Source organism: Physeter macrocephalus, chromosome 12 (assembly GCF_002837175.3).
Source record: "Physeter macrocephalus isolate SW-GA chromosome 12, ASM283717v5, whole genome shotgun sequence".
Classification (NCBI taxonomy): domain Eukaryota; kingdom Metazoa; phylum Chordata; class Mammalia; order Artiodactyla; family Physeteridae; genus Physeter; species Physeter macrocephalus.
The window spans coordinates 78,981,076-78,999,419 of record NC_041225.1 but is presented as its reverse complement, the minus strand read 5'-3'; the positions used below and the strand labels follow the sequence as shown (position 1 = coordinate 78,999,419).

The 18,344-nt window shown below is 32.9% G+C and overlaps 1 protein-coding gene across 7 annotated transcripts in view; it reads left to right on the top strand.

The window, feature by feature from the left end:
• The window catches only part of VPS54 (VPS54 subunit of GARP complex), a 109,237-nt gene that overhangs the window by 39,363 nt on the left and 51,530 nt on the right, over positions 1–18,344 (top strand). For 6 of the 7 annotated variants that reach the window (XR_003682438.2, XM_028497143.2, XM_007111923.4 and 3 more), the window contains 5 exons: positions 1,292–1,423; positions 4,591–4,976; positions 12,763–12,889; positions 13,863–13,970; positions 16,300–16,355. Coding sequence is in view for 6 of the 7 variants with exons in the window: in XM_028497143.2 (XP_028352944.1) it covers positions 1,292–1,423; positions 4,591–4,976; positions 12,763–12,889; positions 13,863–13,970; positions 16,300–16,355 (809 nt within the window). In the remaining variant the exon portion in view is untranslated. The remainder of the gene's footprint in view (positions 1–1,291; positions 1,424–4,590; positions 4,977–12,762; positions 12,890–13,862; positions 13,971–16,299; positions 16,356–18,344) is intronic. The other variant, XM_055089205.1, reaches the window with a different exon arrangement.

The following is an 18,344-nucleotide window of genomic DNA, read 5'->3' as shown; positions in this document are numbered from 1 at the left end:
AAGGCATTTGTCACTCTTTCCCTTATAAAATATTTATGTATATATTTTATCACATCCCTTGGGCTAAAGATCCTTGAGATTAGGACCTCTGGAATAATTTAGCTTTGTTTCCACCTTAGTGCCTAGCATAAGAGTAAAATCATAGATAGTCAACATTTATTGAATTAATCAATACTTTCAGTTATACTAGAGGGACTAGAAAATATACTCATGTCCCTAGTTAGATTTCCCTATCACATTCATACTAATTTTTGGATATGGGTCATATGAATCAGTGAATATAATAAAATATAACAGAAATTAATTGATTAAACCATGTTTCAGGCCTTATGCTATGTGCTGGAATAGAAAGATTAATAATCTATAAATCCAGTCTTATAGGAACATATGGTCTGGGGGAGATATACATATTAAGTAAAAATATTTATGAAGTATGAGATATATAAGTATACATGGTATACTTGTGTTTAGAGATGGGGTTAAATAAATTTTGTGAAGTATGAGATAAATAAAACTCTTAATGCCATTCTAAGAGAGTTTGGTCTGTCAGTCATGGGAATCCATTGAGAGATTTAAAAAGAGAAGTTAATTCAGTTATAATTGCATTTTAAAGATATATAGAGGATAGATTAGGGAAGGACATCAGTAAGTAGCCATTTGCTATAATCCAGAGATAATGAGGAGCTGCAGAAATACTGTGGAGATAGAGAGGAGATTCAAGTGATAATGAGGAAATATTAAGGGTAGTACTTGGTGCCCAGATGGATGTGGTATACAAGGGAAAGGAGCAGTCTCTTCATAAAATTGAATTTGTTTTGGTTTTAAAATTTAGTGTATGTCTAATCTAACAAAGAAAGTTTGAAAGAATTTTGAGCAAGAGAAAATAGAAATATAAGTATAGCGATATTGATATTTGACATTTAAAAAAAAACACTATCAGTGGGAAATAATACAGAAATTTTAGGATAAGCATGATATCTCCCTTTCGTATGTGCCCAGTGGGACTGCATTTGTGAGTTTGACCAAGTGATAATGGAATGACCATCTCTATTGGTAAAGGCAAAAAAACATTTTTCTATCTTTCATGAGCATTTTTAGCTTGATGAAATATTATTTATATATTTTTCTTCTACAGATTTTTGTATAAATAACTCAACTTGTTATCACTTGCTTTTTCTGTATATGCCTGAGATTCAAGTTAATTATTGTTTAATGGTCTTATGATGTTAGAAGGGATAATGGATGTAAAGAAAATGTTTATCTAATTGAGGGAAATGCATTTTTTTAATAGATTTTTATGAAACCAGATTTTGCCTTGGACGATTCCTTAACTTTTAATTCAGTTTTACCATGGTCTCATTTTAATACTGCTGGTGGAAAAGGAAATCGTGATGCAGCTTCCTCAAAGTTGCTACAAGAAAAGGTAGTTTATTTCTTACTTTTCCCATGTAGAAAACTATTTTAATTAAGTGGTACTGTTTGTGTGAGTTCAGAGTTAGTTATTTAGTAGGCACTAATTCCTAATTTCACTAATTCCTAATTCCTAATTTCACTAATTCCTAATTTCGTCTTTATTGTTACTGATAATTAGAACCCTTCAGATCTTAACTGATAAAGTAATAGCACTTTGTTTCAATGCAATACAAGTTGTGCTGTTGAAAAAGGAAAAGGTTATTGTTTGAGTGCTACTTATCTGAAACAGCAGTTGATAGCAACCTCAATTGAAAGGATGTATTAGATAACACAATTAATTGTTTTACATTTATTCCAAACAGTATATTGGCTAATTTTATATTCTTTAAAGCACAGAAAATTAACTTTTCCTGAGGTACTATTTTTCCTCATTTACACATAGTAATGATGATTATTTTGAAGCAAAAATATCATAGTTAAAAAATGCAGTGTTCCTTTAGCTTTGCAAAGCTTTGCAAAGCATAGCCTTTTGCGTGTTATTAGTCAGCAGTTTTTCAAAATTTTACAATGTTCTCTATTTCAGAAGTCAACATCTTGCAAGTCATTTAAAATGTAAAACTTTAAACATAACTCACAGATCAAGACTCTTTTAAAACTGGAATAGGAAGTAAAGACCTTTGATCTCTGTTCTTTCTTAGTGCTCAGTTTAGAGCTTTTCTAAAACTGACTGTGGTTCCTAAACTGAGATGAAAGCATTTCATTTTAGTCTGGTGACAGCTCTTGGCAGTCTGAAAGCTTGCCTCAGGTAGACTATTCAATAAGTTGGGTCCAGTCCTCCTCAGCAACTGAAGAAAGGGCTACTTAGGGAGGAGAAGAGAAGAAATGTGGGGAAAGAATCGTGAGTATTCCACTTCTCACAGTTGAAAATGAAAATGAATTCACTTTTTTTTTTTTGGCAACATTTTCATCTATAAAGGTTTTCCCTGAGTAAGAATAAATTCACAAATCTTATGAAAACAATGGATATATAGACACAGGCTCACTCCCAGACTACTTTTTCACATTCCAAGTATATCCCCTGGTAGACTAATACCTTAAAAGAGAAAAACAACAAAAGCCAATAAAAATTTCACCAACCTATACAGATACTTTTAGGAATACTTTAAAAATTGTTCCCTTTATAGAATTTTAATAGGAAATGAATTATGAAAATATTATGCCTTTGAAAAGAATAGATCAATGGAGTATTGATAAATTGCAGAAATCTTTGAAATTCAAATGAAACAATTTTCTCATGCTAAATGTTTAAAGTGACTAAAATAATGGAATTTTTTTTTTTTTTGATAAGTTGCAGAATCAGCTTTATTACATTTACATTTTGTCTCCTCATTCTGCTCTGTTCTTAGAAAAGGAATGGAAGACAGGATTCCAAGACAGGATTCAAACTCACTGTATGATTGACAGCACCCATTTTATCTTGCTAGTTTTAAAGAGGGGATGTCCTATTGTAGTACTGCTACCCGAAGTGCTGGTCTGCGATGAGATAAGAGTTTGCTCTAGAACGTAAATCATTTCACTGCTTCCTTCATTAAGAAAGTCTTTCTATGAAAAAGCAATACCGTGGGCTTAGTGATGTAGTTGATTTAATTTCCAGCAGAGTTCCTCATTTCATCATGGACCTGTTAAACAGTTCACAAACTGGCAGCAGCATATAAACTGCATTCTGAGTACCGCTGTCCTATAGGAGTTACTTTTTCTCCATTTTCTGAAGATTGAGTCTACTTTAGCTTGTGATGTACCTAAGTACCTTCATCTCCATATTGCTTTTTAGGTAAATAAATGAACAGCTGTTGAAGGTAAAAAGAACAACAGCAAAAGAGTATAAATGCAACAGATTTAAACTATAGAAGAATGTCTTGTTTGTAACCTATTATATATTATAATAGATTATTGAAGGAGCTGTATTGAAGATATGCATGATCCTGCATGGTTTTAATGAGACAGGCTTGGTGACCAAATAATCCTCTAATTTTATGAGTCCTAAATGTTGAAAGCCCATTAACCCTTTAACACTACAAATTCTCCTGAGATGTTCAGAGATAATTCTTAAAATTTGAGCTATAGGTTGAAGAATCTAGAAGTAAAAAAGTAGGAGAGAAATGGAAAAATAATATAGCCAAAAAAGGCATATGCGGTTATGAAGGAAGAAAGGACAACTCAAATTTTAGAAGTCCATATTTGAAATTAGAAAGCATTTTTAATACGTTACTCCAGGAATTAATTTTGGTAGTATTACAAATAAGAAATATATGAACAAAATCAATCAGCTGTTTAAGAGGAAAACACATTGGAAATAAACTGAGTTTTACAAATTGATTAAAGAATAATTGTTGAAATGTGAAATTAACAGCCTAAAAAAAAAGATCCAGGTGAATTCTAGTACTCTCTGTAATTTGTGGCTGGATCACCAATATGTCTTTCATGAATTCTCTAACGTTTTGAGGCAGCATGGTAAAGTAGAAAGAACTTCAGTTTTTGAGTTAGACAAACCTGGGTTCAAATTTCAGCTTTTCTACTAACTAATCATATGACTTTACTCAAGTTATTTAATGTTTCTGAGCCTCATTGTCCTCATCTGTAAAATAAAATAATAATAATACCTGTATTCCAAGACTGTTAAAATTAGAAGATGATATATATAAAATACCAGTGCCTGGTACATAGAAAGTCAGTAAATGGTAACTATAATCATCTTTCAGTCAGATAAATGATACATGATATTGGTGATGGCAGTGATGTGTGGAGGTTAAGGAAATCAATCATTCTCTCTCAGATCTTGGAACTTCTAAAACTAGATTATAATCTGAGATGACTGTGGGCTACTTTTACTTTCTAGAAAGTAGTTGGTGTTTGGAGGACAGTAATGGCAGGAGCAGAGGAAGAAGGTAAATCACCTTCTATGCTTTTGTCTTACTTACATTTATTAATTTTGGGCTCTACCTTTCATCTCCCTTCTATTTTGTATGCCTAGTATCAAGCATCACATAATCAAACAGTTCACACAATGGGATTTAAAATACATGTAGAAATATTGTATCATTTTCAGAAAGTATTTGGATAGTTAAGGTATACTTAAAATATGCTGTGATTTTTTTTTTCTTTTCCTTTCCTCTTAAGCTGAGCCATTATCTGGATATTGTGGAAGTAAACATTGCTCACCAGATCTCTCTACGTTCAGAAGCATTTTTTCATGCAATGACCTCTCAACACGAATTGCAGGACTACCTCAAGAAAACTTCCCAGGCTGTAAAAATGCTTCGAGATAAAATTGCACAGATTGATAAAGTAATGTGTGAAGGATCACTACACATTTTAAGACTGGCACTTACCAGAAATAATTGTGTTAAAGTATACAATAAACTGAAATTAATGGCCACTGTACACCAGACTCAGCCTACAGTGCAGGTGTTGTTATCTACTTCTGAATTTGTCGGAGCATTGGACTTAATAGCAACAACGCAAGAGGTTCTACAGCAGGAACTTCAGGGCATTCACAGCTTCCGGTATGTCCCTTAAGTAAGCCATTAGAAATAATGTTAGAAATTTCTTTTTTTTTTTTTTTTTTTTTTTTTGTGGTATGCGGGCCTCCCTCTGCCGTGGCCTCTCCCCTTGTGGAGCACAGGCTCCGGCCGCGCAGGCTCAGCGGCCATGGCTCACGGGCCCAGCCGCTCTGCGGCACGTGGGATCTTCCCGGACCGGGGCACGAATCCTCCCAGACCGGGGCGCGAACCCGGTTCCCCTGCATCGGCAGGCGGACGCGTAACCACTGCGCCACCAGGGAAGCCCAATGTTAGAAATTTCTAAAGGATAAATTTTAGTGTGTAATGTTAGCTGAAAATGTATGAATGTGTTAGAGTTACAAGGGTATTTTTTTCTTCCAGATTGATCTGTTTAATAATGTTATCATTCTGATATTTTAGTCTTACTAAAACAAACAAAAATCATAAGGACCAATATTTATAGAGACATTTGGATAAAGAAGTAAAATTAAATTTTCTAGTAGATGAAATCAACGAAGGGCCAGTCACAGCTTTGAAAATTATATTTTGAAAATGTTGAAGTAGTTTTGTGTCAAGATAATAGATAAAGGTGGAAAAAGGAATACCAGTATAGCTGAAATTAAGTTCATTTTAAAAGCCATTGAATAAGTTTTAAATTGGGTAATTATTAAAATTCATTTCTCATTTGCAGTGTATCACATTGCAAAAAATTCCACACGATGATGGAAAAGACCCAATTTCTTCTAAGTTTTTATTTTGAAAATACCTTTAAGATTAGGGTTTTAGTTATTTTATGTGAGATCATGTCATATGTTTAATTTACAGATTATACCAATTGTAAGCCATCAAAATTTCATTCAGTTGAGCAGGCTTGCAGTTTCCTTGTTGAAGTTCCTATCTGCTGGGAAACCTTATACTACTGAGTGACTACAAAGAAGTTTTATGGAAGACATGCTCTGTAACTTAATATATTCTGGAAAGGTTATCTTCAATATAAGTTTATTTTAATTGAATTATAAGTTCTTATTGACTAAGGATATGTAATTGGAATATTTATTTAGAAAGCACTTTTAAAAAGTTGGCCCGGGCTTCCCTGGTGGCACACTGGTTGAGAATCTGCCTGCTAATGCAGGGGACACGGGTTCGAGCCCTGGTCTGGGAGGATCCTACATGCCGCGGAGCAACTAGGCCCGTGAGCCACAACTACTGAGCCTGCGCGTCTGGAGCCTGTGCTCCGCAACAAGAGAGGCCGCGATAGTGAGAGGCCCGCGCAGCGCGATGAAGAGTGGCCCCCGCTTGCCACAGCTAGAGAAAGCCCTCGCGCAGAAGCGAAGACCCGACACAGCCAAAAATAAATAAATAAGTTAATTAATTAATTTTTAAAAAAGTTGGCCCAATTTTAATTATGCAAATAAATGATTGATTCATTTATTCAAGAAATGGTTATTGATTACATGACAGACACCAGGCAGAATACTGGGAATACAGCCATGAACAAAGCAGAGATGCTTTCTGCTCTGTTTCTACAATTTATCTGGTAGGAGGGAGACAGAAATTACTGGGTAGTTATTATACAGTACAGTACAGTATGATGATGAATGTACAGATTGCTATGGAGCCTAACCTTAGGGGAAGAACCTTATCCAGACTTGGATGTTTACAGAAAAAGTTTGGATCACAAACCTCTTTGAGAATCTATTGAAAGCTGTGGATGGACCTTCTTTCCATAAAAATATACCTGTGCATAAAATTTTGCAATCAGTTTTGGGTGGTTCGTAGTCCTTTGAAGCCTACTTTGAATTTCTCAGCATGGGAACCCAGGGTGACTAAATAATTTTTAGTTTCCCCTTTACCTCTGAAATTTTAAATATTTCTCTTTTTTGAATGTGTATATGGCATATATTTTTAAAATAAATAATATTAATTTTGTCAGTATTTTAGCAAAATAGACTTCTGTAATGACAGAAGCTGTGTTTTTTCTTGTCACCACTATATAATATGAATTTGATGAATATTGGGAGCTGATTCTACAAAGTGGAGTGCTTTATCCTCTGAATAGAGCAATAGAAACAAAGATTAAATGCTTGCCTGCTAAACACAAATTCTGAAACTGTTCTTATTTTTACTCCAAAGGTCATGCAGTTTATTTTATTTCATTTTCCTGACTCATAAGTTTATGCCCAGTAATACTGATGAAAAGTTTAGTTCTCCAAAGCTATCTGGAAAATATTTAAGAACAGGGTTGGATATTTATTCCCAGTAGGTTATGATTTATCAGAAGGCAGAATGAAAATTTTATAATCTTGTAATTATCTTGAGCTCAAGAAAGAGTTTACCTTTATTTTCATCCTTACTTTTTTTGTTTGTACCTTAACTCAAAGGACAAAATATTCTTCATAAAAAAGTGTATATGATTTTTTAAAAGACTTTCAAATATTCTGATTATCTATGTTTTACTCAAATATCTACTATTATTTTTTTAGAACCTGCACATTTGTAAAGAGTGTTTATTCTTCATATAAAATATATATGAAAATATATTTGAACCTTGATATCTTGCAGGTTTCATATAGAAAAGATTCAGTTACCTTGAAATTCAGGGGTATAATGTTGTTATTTGCTGTTTCTTACTGTAAAGGTTTATGTAGAAACTTCAGTTTTCACCACTGTTAATTTTTTTTCTCTATTACTTACTACCACCATTACTCTACTACTACCACCACTACAAAACCTAAGAACATTTTTTGAATACTTTGGTATTCTGTACCAGTGCTAAGGATATTGCATATATTATTTGATCCCCCTCCCCACTCCAAAAAAAGCCCTCTATGAGCTAGATAGTTTTATGCCCATTTTAATAGATAAGGAAACTGGAGCATTGAAAATCTTAGATAACTTGCTCCAAGTCATACAGCAAGTTATAAAACAGTAGAGTCAAGGTTCAACCCAGATCTCATCAGACCCAAGAGTTATGTATACTTTTTAATATATTTGATTGAGGTTTTGTAGGACCTCAAATAGATCACTCTGAATATCAGTGCTAATTTTCTAGTGCAATAGATGTTAAACTGTGGGCAACTGAGTTAGAGGTTTGCTGAGCTAGGAATCTACCATAGTAATAGATTTTAGGATAAAAATTAACGAAACTACTTTTTCTAGTCGTACGCCTTCTTCTTCTTCTTTTTGAAAGAAAAGGTGGAAAACATTCAGAGTTAATTATAGGTTCCAGCTTATGATTTCATTGATCAGAGGCCACCTTGGGATTCCACTTAAGGGATTTTTATTATTGGAAGTAGTAAAAGGTATTTAACATCTTCTTTGCTCCTATATAATCTCCCATAATTTAGATCTTGAAAACATTATATGAAAACATCCACATTGTGTGCTCTGAGGTGAAGCCAAAACAACAGATTTTCTGCTATTTGATGAAACTAGTATTACTGTAGGGTTTATTGATATGTAAGTTTCTGTGATAAAAGCAACACAGAGGTCATTGTAGTGAACCCACAGCTTAGTAGAAGATCTGAATTCATGTACAAATTGAGGCTTATTAAAGTAGAAATTATTAGAATTGCTCCAATTTGTTTAGCTGGATATATGAGCCTATGTACTTTTTCAGAAAGTGATTTTTAGTTATTTGTCATTTCAGCAGATTTCTTTCACCACTGTAAAGTATTATATGTGATTATTAGGATACATACTTTTAAAATGAACTGTTAGCAGATTTATCTATTAAATATTTTTGGTAAGGTTAATAATAATATACAGGCCAGTATAATTGCATCTATTGTTAAAGTAGTCAAAAATATTTTAAAAACAGAGCAAGGATGAATAGGTGAATCCTATAAAACACTAATTCTAGAAATTTTATTTAGGGATTTGCTTAGACAAATCTTTTTATATATGTTATCATATACCTGTGAGTACATAATAAATACTATTTGATGTTAGTATTGAGATTCATAGCTGCTCTTTATTATATTTGTCAGACTTTAAAATTACTTAAGATGCATAAAGATGAAGCTACTCAGTTATTTTTGACAATATCTGAGGTTAAATAGAACCTCACGTTTAAGTTATTAGGCTGAAATGATAGAGTTTTATTACTTTGATGCCCAAACATCAGTAGATACAGTCCTATGGACTTCCTACCATAATTCTTTTTTGGGATTTGCTGAAGACTATTTGTACCTGAAGGTAACACATACTTGGGTGTTAACCTCTAGTCTGCATTTAAAAGGAATTTTTGATCTTTATAAAAATCAATTAACTGAGAACAAAGCAATGTTAAACTTATGTGTGGATTCATATCCTACCTTATTACTGCTTTTTAAAACTTATTGAAAACTGAAACATACACAAAAATAGAGGAAATTATATGAAGAGAGTTATATGAAGCTGGATAAATTGCATATCACCTGTGAGTTATCAACTCATAGCCAACTTGGTTTTCTCTATATGCCTCCCCCTACTCCTGGATTATTTTGAAACAAATCCAAAACATCATTTCATTTCATCCATAAGTATTTCATTATGTATCGCTGAAAGATAAGGATCTTTAAAAACATAACTCGAATATCATTCATAGTTTCAAATAGCTAGTCAGTGTTCAGATTTTCCTATTTCTCTCAAAGTTCTTTTCACAGTGTATTTGTTGAAACAGGATCCAAATAATAACAACTGTATATTACAATTGGTTGATATATTTCAAATGTCTTTTGATATATAGTTCTCCATTCTTCTCATTTTCTCCCTTTCAAAATATTTATTGAAGAAATTGAGTTGTCTTTGTAGTGCTTCTCACAGTCTGGATTTTGCCAACTGCATCCCCATGTTTAGTGTGTTTTCCTTTTGCTTGTATTTTCTATAAACTGGTAGTCAGATTTAAAGCCTTGATCAGATTTAAGTTTTTCTTTTTGGTAAGAGTACCTAATAGGTGTATTTCAGCCAAGAGGCATATATCTGGTTGTCTCTCTTTTCATGAAATTAGCAGCCATTTGGTGATCATTGCCAAGATTTATCATCTCATTATGGGTTGCAAATCATGATATTCTAATTCTAAACTTCCTTACTCATTTATTAATGGAATATTTCTATAAAGCCATATTTTTCCATAACAATTATTTGGTAATTCTGAAGGACAGTTCTTACAAGGATAGGCAAGGTAAAGTCTAGGTTCTTTTCCTTTATTTAGCAGTTTTAAAAAATAATGAATTGAAAAATGTAGCATCTTCCAAATGTTTTATAAGCACATGGATTTATATATATTTGAAGTATTAAGGTTTTTTTTTAATCGATGTTCATATTGTTCTGTCTTTTGTAGGAACCTCCTCAAGTCCTTTTGATTCTATGAGTAGTCATTAATGGTTTTCTTCATGTTATGACAGGATATTCATATTATACATTTTCTGCTCCATATTTGTAAACTGCCATTTCTCTAAGGAGCCCTAGTTTCTTTTAGTAGGAAATGGTATTTAGAAATTACAATCTAGGTATCAGAGGTGTTCCTTGCTACTTGATTGGTCATGATCTCTAGGCCTTTTTAGTGGGCAGAGCTAGAAAATAATTTTCCCTCTTTTTCTTAAGGTATATCCCTTGTGGTATGAATGGATAAATTACTGTGTTCTAAAGTCACTTGAAATAATTCCTCTTTGTGTAGATTTGCCTGTACTTTGATACATAGTTAAGTTCATTTGTTTCATTTGCTTTTGATATTCAAGGATTGCTGTTTTTAAATGTAATATTGTTTTACAACTATGTTAAGTAGTTACATCGTTCCAAAGTCAAATCTATAAAACAAAAGATATTCAGAGAAATTTAACTTCTATCTTGGTTCTCTTCCTCTGTACCTACTTCTATAAGTCATTTTAAAAAGTTTTAGTTTATGTTTATTTATCCATCTCTCTGTCTGTCCCTCATCTTAGACAAGCATTAGCATACTGTACATACTTTTCTCCACCTTGGGGTTTTTACCTTACAGTATATACCCTGTAGATCATGCTACAGTATGCATTCTCAATGGGGGATATCACCCAAAGGGGTAAAAGTTTGTTCTTGAAGGGTGAAAAAAATTCTTGGATTTTACAATGGTTTGTGGCCCTCCAAAGGCCATGGTACGTAAACGGATTTACAGTATATCTGTGATATTAAAACTTCATGGGGAGTGATTAGGAATAAAAATGTCTGAAAAGACTTTTTAGGGGGACAGTAGTTGAGAAACTGCTCTGTAGCAGTATATAGTATATTAATTGGTATTCCTCGATTCTTTTAAAGGTGTATGGGGTCTATTATGATATATTTAACTAGCCTTCTATTGGTCAGCATTTGGGTTGTTTCCATTCCTTTGCAATTACCAACAGTGCTGCAATGAATGTATGTTCTTTTGTCATTTACCAGTGTATCTTTGAGATGGATTCTGAGAAGTGAGATTCCTAGGTCAAAGGCTAATTGCCTATGTAATTTTGCAAGACACTGCCAAATTCCTTTTATGGCAGTGTTTTAGTTTGTAAGAGTGGATATGTTATAAATTAGTTTATTGTGAGATGTTGTCACCATTTATGAGAACCTTATTAGACTTCTAATTAGCTGTGAGAAATATAATTTTCATATTGCAAAAAGCAAATTTATGTTATTTCACTTATCAGATTTTTTCTAAAAGTATCACTGCACTACTTACCATATTGTTGTTGTTCATAAATGAAGAACAACGGATCTGTCTAAAAGGTCACATGCTTTAATTTTTTTTAATGTGCTGTATCTGGTCATAGTAAAGACAGTTGCTAACATTAAGGGCTTGTTTTTCAAGTAAATGTAGCTTAAACTTTTAAAATGTTTTTATAATTAATTATAAATGTTTACATTTAAGATAAATTTCACTTAATTTTTGAAATGCCTTGGACCAACTAGATGACCTGGGTTTCTTCAACCCATTGTTTTTATGAAACTATTAGATTGTGTGGCAAAAATCCCTTTGGATATGACGGTATTCATCCTTAGTGCCCTTCAGAGCAGGGATTAACTACCTGGGACCACTCTTGTCACTTGGACAGTACTTGCTTTTTCTAGGGAAAAGGTTCCAAATCTCTTTAGTAATACTTGCCCTCACCACCCCCACAACTCTGCCAAAGTTAGAGTCCTGCTCACTTTAACCCTAGCCAGGATCTGCAGGTACTGAAGAGGTGGACTAAAAAGGAACATCATACTTCATGAGAAGAAGTTCCATGGATAGATTATAGCTCAGTGACTTTAGATCTTCACTCATGTGTTCTAATGACTTTAATGGCCTGAGGGATATTGCACAGTAACTCAAACTGATCCTGACAGAGGTTGAGCTGAGTCATTCTCTCCTATAGTCCTTCAAATATTTATAGATACCCAGAACAGGGCCTGCTGCATAGTAAGCGCTTGTATTTATTGCATACATGAATGGCTGGGGAGCTACTGACATTTATATTCAGTAAGTGGTTAATGAGGAAAGGACTTAGAATATCTGAATATTTTGTCTGTGAAAAGCAGACTAAAAAGCAGTCATGAAGTTTTCTAGAACCAAGTTTCCTGTAGTATATTTAACTGTTTGGAGGTTAAAGATATGCAGAGAAAAATAGAATTTGGGAGATGACGTGAAACTGTCGCAGTTATTTTTGTTAAGTTAAAAGACTCTGTTTTACTAAAGCATCACCTTGTTGCACAAGTACTGTCAGCTAGAAAAGTTTTGCTGATGGGTTCCCTTGATCGTGGAGTAAATCTGGGTTTTTAATAAATGAGGTAACATTTCCCTCTTCCTTTGTAGGCATTTGGGATCACAGCTTTGTGAATTAGAAAAACTGATAGATAAAATGATGATTGCAGAATTTTCTACTTATTCTCACAGTGACTTAAATAGACCATTGGAAGATGACTGTCAAATTTTAGAAGAGGTATGTCTTTTGAACTATAGAATGAAATTGGTGTCATTGCTTAGTGCTATTTCTTAACAGCTTTAGTTTAGAACACATTCTCCTCAGGTTATAGTGAGCAAAATTATCTTCACTATCAAGCCTGTGAGACCTATGAAATCTTTCACTAACTATGTGACTTTAGGAAACACATAATTGTTTATTATCCTATGAAATTAGAGAATAAATAATTTTATACCTTAATTAGAAATGGGAGTTAAAATGAAGTCTTTATATGGCTTACTACCCAAGTTCCAAATATAGATATAGGATGTAGATATAGGATGAATTAACTTATATCCATGTATATGCATGTATTGGAGTGTGTCTTTTATAAAAAGTGATCATTATTATATGGTAACTTATCAGTCACATTCACTGAGCACCTATTATGAACATGTTTTATGCATATGCATATACAAATATATCATATTTAGTAACTTATCTAGTAACTTCTCAATGCTGATTATTGCCAAGAACTTGTAAAGAATCCAAAAAGCCCTGATAGCAGCCTAAGTAGTTAAAGAGATTTTTGTAAATGTTAGCTGTTAATGCTCCACAAATAATCCAGGTCATCATTCCAGTCTTCTAGACCACTAATTAGAAAGCACCGGGCTCATAGAGTATTTATTGGTCATCAGGGTTTGAGAAGAATACTTTCTAGCTACGTACTGAAACTAGACCAAAATATACTCATATTGTTTTGTCCCCAAACCAGCTTCATTTGATCCACTATAGTAGGATAGGATTTACCTGTTTTAGAATAATGACTCCAAAAATCTGATGATAAGATTGCTATGGAAAGGGGTTTTTAAGGCTTTTAGAAAATACCATAAGGAGGATAGAGATTTGAGGGTCAAACAATAAAACCCTTGACATTGATTATTTCTACCTTTAAGTGAGATTATTTTGTATTTGAATTTTGACATTGTATACCCTTCTTTTATTTTAACAGGAAAGACTAGTATCTCTTGTATTTGGACTTTTAAAACAAAGAAAACTTAATTTTTTAGAAATATATAGTGAAGAAATGATTATTACAGCAAAGAATATCATTAAACAGGTAATTATACATTTTTATTTGATATATTTTGGTCTAGAATCTTTTGTGAAGTTTATTTTTACATGATCCTATAATAATACATGCAGTATCATAGTAATATTTTCTCATTTATTAAAAACATTTAAATATAGAAAAATAGGAGAAAGAAAAACATAGCCCTACCAGTCAAAAAGATTATCACTTTAAGAATATTTCTAAGCATAAGTTGTTACTGGTGTTTTTCATTGGTGCTCTCATACTGTATATATAATTTTGAATTGTATATATATTTCCGTTTGAATCATAACATAAGCATTTGCTCATAAGCCTTCAGAAATATCACTTTTAATGGTTGTATAAAATTCCATCAACATGTTAGTTAAACCTGTTTAAGCTTTCCTCTGTGTTAAATATTTAGGTCATTTTCATTTCGGTACTATAAAGAGCACGGTGACAAACATCTTTGGTATGCTTTGGTATAAAGTCTTGTTTGTTTGGTTTCTCATATTTAAGACTATTTTTCTTATAACTGATTCCTGAAGTGGAACTATTGGCCAGAGAGTGAAAAGCATTTTTAAATTGTTTGATACATAGAGCTGAATTGCTTTTTTTCTAAAAAAGATTTTACCAATAGTACATACTTTCACCAGCGTTTCTTCTTACTCTGATCTCTAAGAAATTATAATTGTAAACTAAAATCTATTTGGTTTTTTTTAGTCTTCCCTGATTTTTTTCCCAAGCTAATTGGTATTTATTACAACACAATTGGCATAAAGTGATAAAGTGGAATTGTCAGACATTTTACATCTGCATTACTTTTAGAAATTAAAAGAAAAAGCTTACCACCTACAATGCTATCAAAGTTTCAGTATTTGTCATCTACTCATTAGAAAGTAGATATACATTTTAAGGTTATTTCAGTTTTAAAGATGTGAAATTCAAGTTGCTGCTATATTTCATGAGATACAATTTTTTTCCATAAGTAGTTTTTTTTTTAACATCTTTATTGGAGTACAATTGCTTTACAATGTTGTGTTAGTTTCCTTTGTACGACAAAGTGAATCAGCTATATGTATACACTTCTCTGATTTTTGTTTTGACTTTTTCTATTCAGATAAATCTCATTCTCTGAACTTTAGTTTTTCTGTATATGAAAAAGAACAATTTTGAATGAACTTCTTAGGCTTAATTGATCATCATCATTAGGTTGAATATACCTTTCTTAGTTTTTAATGTTTAAATAAAACAAGCAAAAAAAATGTTACAATTGCTCCATCTTTTACCTCTTTCAAACATTGACTAAAACACCATATTTTAAAATTATCACTACCACTTTCAAAAATTGTTGATAACTAGCACTAAATATACATGTATATTATAGCTTAGCAATTCTACTTCTAGGTAATTTACCCAACAGAAATTCATACCTAGGTTCACCAAAGACAGCACAAGCATTCCATGGCAGCATATTTGTAATAAAAAACCGGAAAAACTCAAATTTTATCATCAGTAAAAAAGATAAATAGAATTGTAGCATATTTACATCATTGAATACTATACAGCAATGAGAATGAATAAACTACATGGAACAACGTGGATATTCACATACATAAGGTGGAGCCAAAGAAGCCAGACACAGAAGAGTACACACTGTATGATTCCACTTACGTAAAATTCAGACACGGGCAAAATTAATTTGTGGTGTTAGAAATCAGGATAGTAATGTCTTTTGGGAGGAAGTAGTGACCAGGAGGGGAGCAGGAGGGGCTTACTGGTAATATTCAATTTCATAATCTGAGTTCTGGTTAAATAGGTGCACTCCATTTGTAAAAAAAATGTTGAGCTATAAACATAATTCGTACAGTTTTCTGTATGTATATTATACTTTTAAACAGTTTTTAAAAACTGCTGTTTTAATTCCTAGACTTCTAAAGTCTGAGCATTTATTTTTTAAAACCTTAAACTGTTGCACGTGTTGCAAGGAAGTGTGACCTCCAAAATGAATTTCTTTTGGAATTTTAGTATGGGGCTTATACCATGTCCTAAGTATTATAGTTCTATGGGAGTTTTGTGTGTGCGCGTGTGTGTTTGTGTGTGTTGTGTGTGTATTTGTGTGTCAACAGTTTTAAATAGTAGGAAATTGTGATTAATACAGTTTAAGCATACCCTGGAATAATTATTTAATAGGATAAAGGTAATGCTGCAGTTTTTTAAACACCTTGAGGTGCAAGAGACAGGAGAAATTTGGTCAAATAATTATAGTCATTGAGGCCCTTATTAATATACAAATGAACATGTAGTACTTACAGTTCTAAAGATGTTAATCAAATTTTTTTCTTAAATTTTGCAGTGTGTGATTAATAAAGTTTCACAAATAGAAGACATAGACACAGATGTTGTTTTGAAGTAAGTATAAATATTAAGTTGGGGTTACCTGTCAGGGAAAAGATAATGCATTAGAATAATCTAAGGTGGATTTAGTTCAGGAATTATTTGCTAAGGTGTGGGCAGAGAGTAGGAAAATCACAAGTGATAGTGTAGTACCTTTAAGGGACAAAGAAAGAGAGCAGTTAATGGAATTCAGAAGGAGAAGAAGATGTAAGTAGCTGAAAAAAAAAAAGTCTTGTAGTAGTTGAAGTGATCTTCAGTGCAGGGAGGCAGTCATCCTGAGGTAACCCCTCAGGGATGGAGATGGACTGTTAGCACCTTTCCTCCTTTCAGTCTTTTGTAAGGGCTCCTCATTGGCCAAGCCCAGCAGGTCAGCCTCCCAGGGCAGAGAGAGAGTGGAGAGGATACAACATCATATGGAAGGTGGAAATTGAAGAGGAATAGCAGTGTTAAATTTAAATTATTTAGCTATATAATTAAAACCCAGTTAGCTTTGAGAAGTTGAGTACATGATTTTGAATTGTCCATGTCTGTAATTTTTTGTTTTCCCCTTGAAATAACTATTCTTATTTTAAGGAGAATAGTGATAAATATTTTATGACTATGAATTTCTTGTTCATATAGGTATCTAAACTTTATCAACTGGTCTAAGATATGAATAGTAATATGGACAACTGTAAAACTTCTCTGGGCCAAACTCATAGAATGAGGATTGTGGAGTTTTAATTTCCACACTATTACCTAGTGAAAGCTCAGTTTCAGAATTAGTTGAAGCAATCCTAATAATGCAGGGATCACTAGTAGTTGGAAAAATTAAATTACTGGACCTTTGCTAAAAGCCCTGTATACATGGAGAGTCAGTTATTTTTAATATTTTTCTTCCCTAGGGAAATTTCTCAACTTAGAGAACATCCTATATCACAAGTGTATAGGAGTATCTTTTGAGAATAAATTCCTAGGTGTAGCAGCGTTAATTAAAAATTTGGAGTAATAAGTCATTGTAGTACTCTAAAATATCTTTATGGAATTCTATTTTTTATTCATTTTTAATCTTAAAGTTGATTGATGTCAGTTATAAAAATATTGGCTGTACTATTATGTATTGTAATATTTAGCATATATATAATATATATGTAGCTAATATAATATTGGCTAATACTTACATAGCACTGTGCATTGTTCTGAGTACTTCATATTAACTCAGTTTATATTCACAGCTACCATATAAGGTAGGTTCTACCCATTTAAAATGAGAAAATTAGATCGTGGAGGAGTTAAGTCATTTGTGCAGAGTCACACAACTAGTAAGTGGCAGGGCTGGAACTTGAACCAAGGCATTGTGGCTTAAGAGCCCATGCTCTTAGCCACCAAGCCACATGATCCTTCATATACGGAAGAGTACTTTTTAGTTTGTAGTTAGAAAAGTAGGTTATTAAGTTTATTAGGGGAGATGTTATGTTTCTATTTTTATTTTTTTAAACATTTTTATTGGAGTATAATTGCTTTATAATGGTGTTAGTTTCTGCTTTATAACAAAGTAAATCAGTTATACATATACATATATCCCCATATCTCTTCCTTCTTACATCTTCCTCCCTCCCACCCTTCTAGCTGGTCACAAAGCACTGAGCTGATCTCCCTGTGCTATGCGACTGCTTCCCACTAGCTATCTATGTTACATTTGGTAGTGTATATATGTCCATATATACACTACCACTCTCTCACTTTGTCCCAGCGTACCCTTGCCCCTCCTCGTGTCCTCAAGTCCATTCTCTAGTAGGTCTGCGTCTTTATTCCCGTCTTGCCCCTCGGTTCTTCATGACCATTTTTTTTTTTTTTTTAGATTCCATATATATGTGTTAGCATATGGTATTTGTTTTTCTCTTTCTGACTTACTTCACTCTGTATGACTGACTCTGGGTCCGTCCACCTCACTACAAATAACTCAATTTCGTTTCTTTTTATGGCTGAGTAATATTCCATTGTATATATGTGCCACATCTTCTT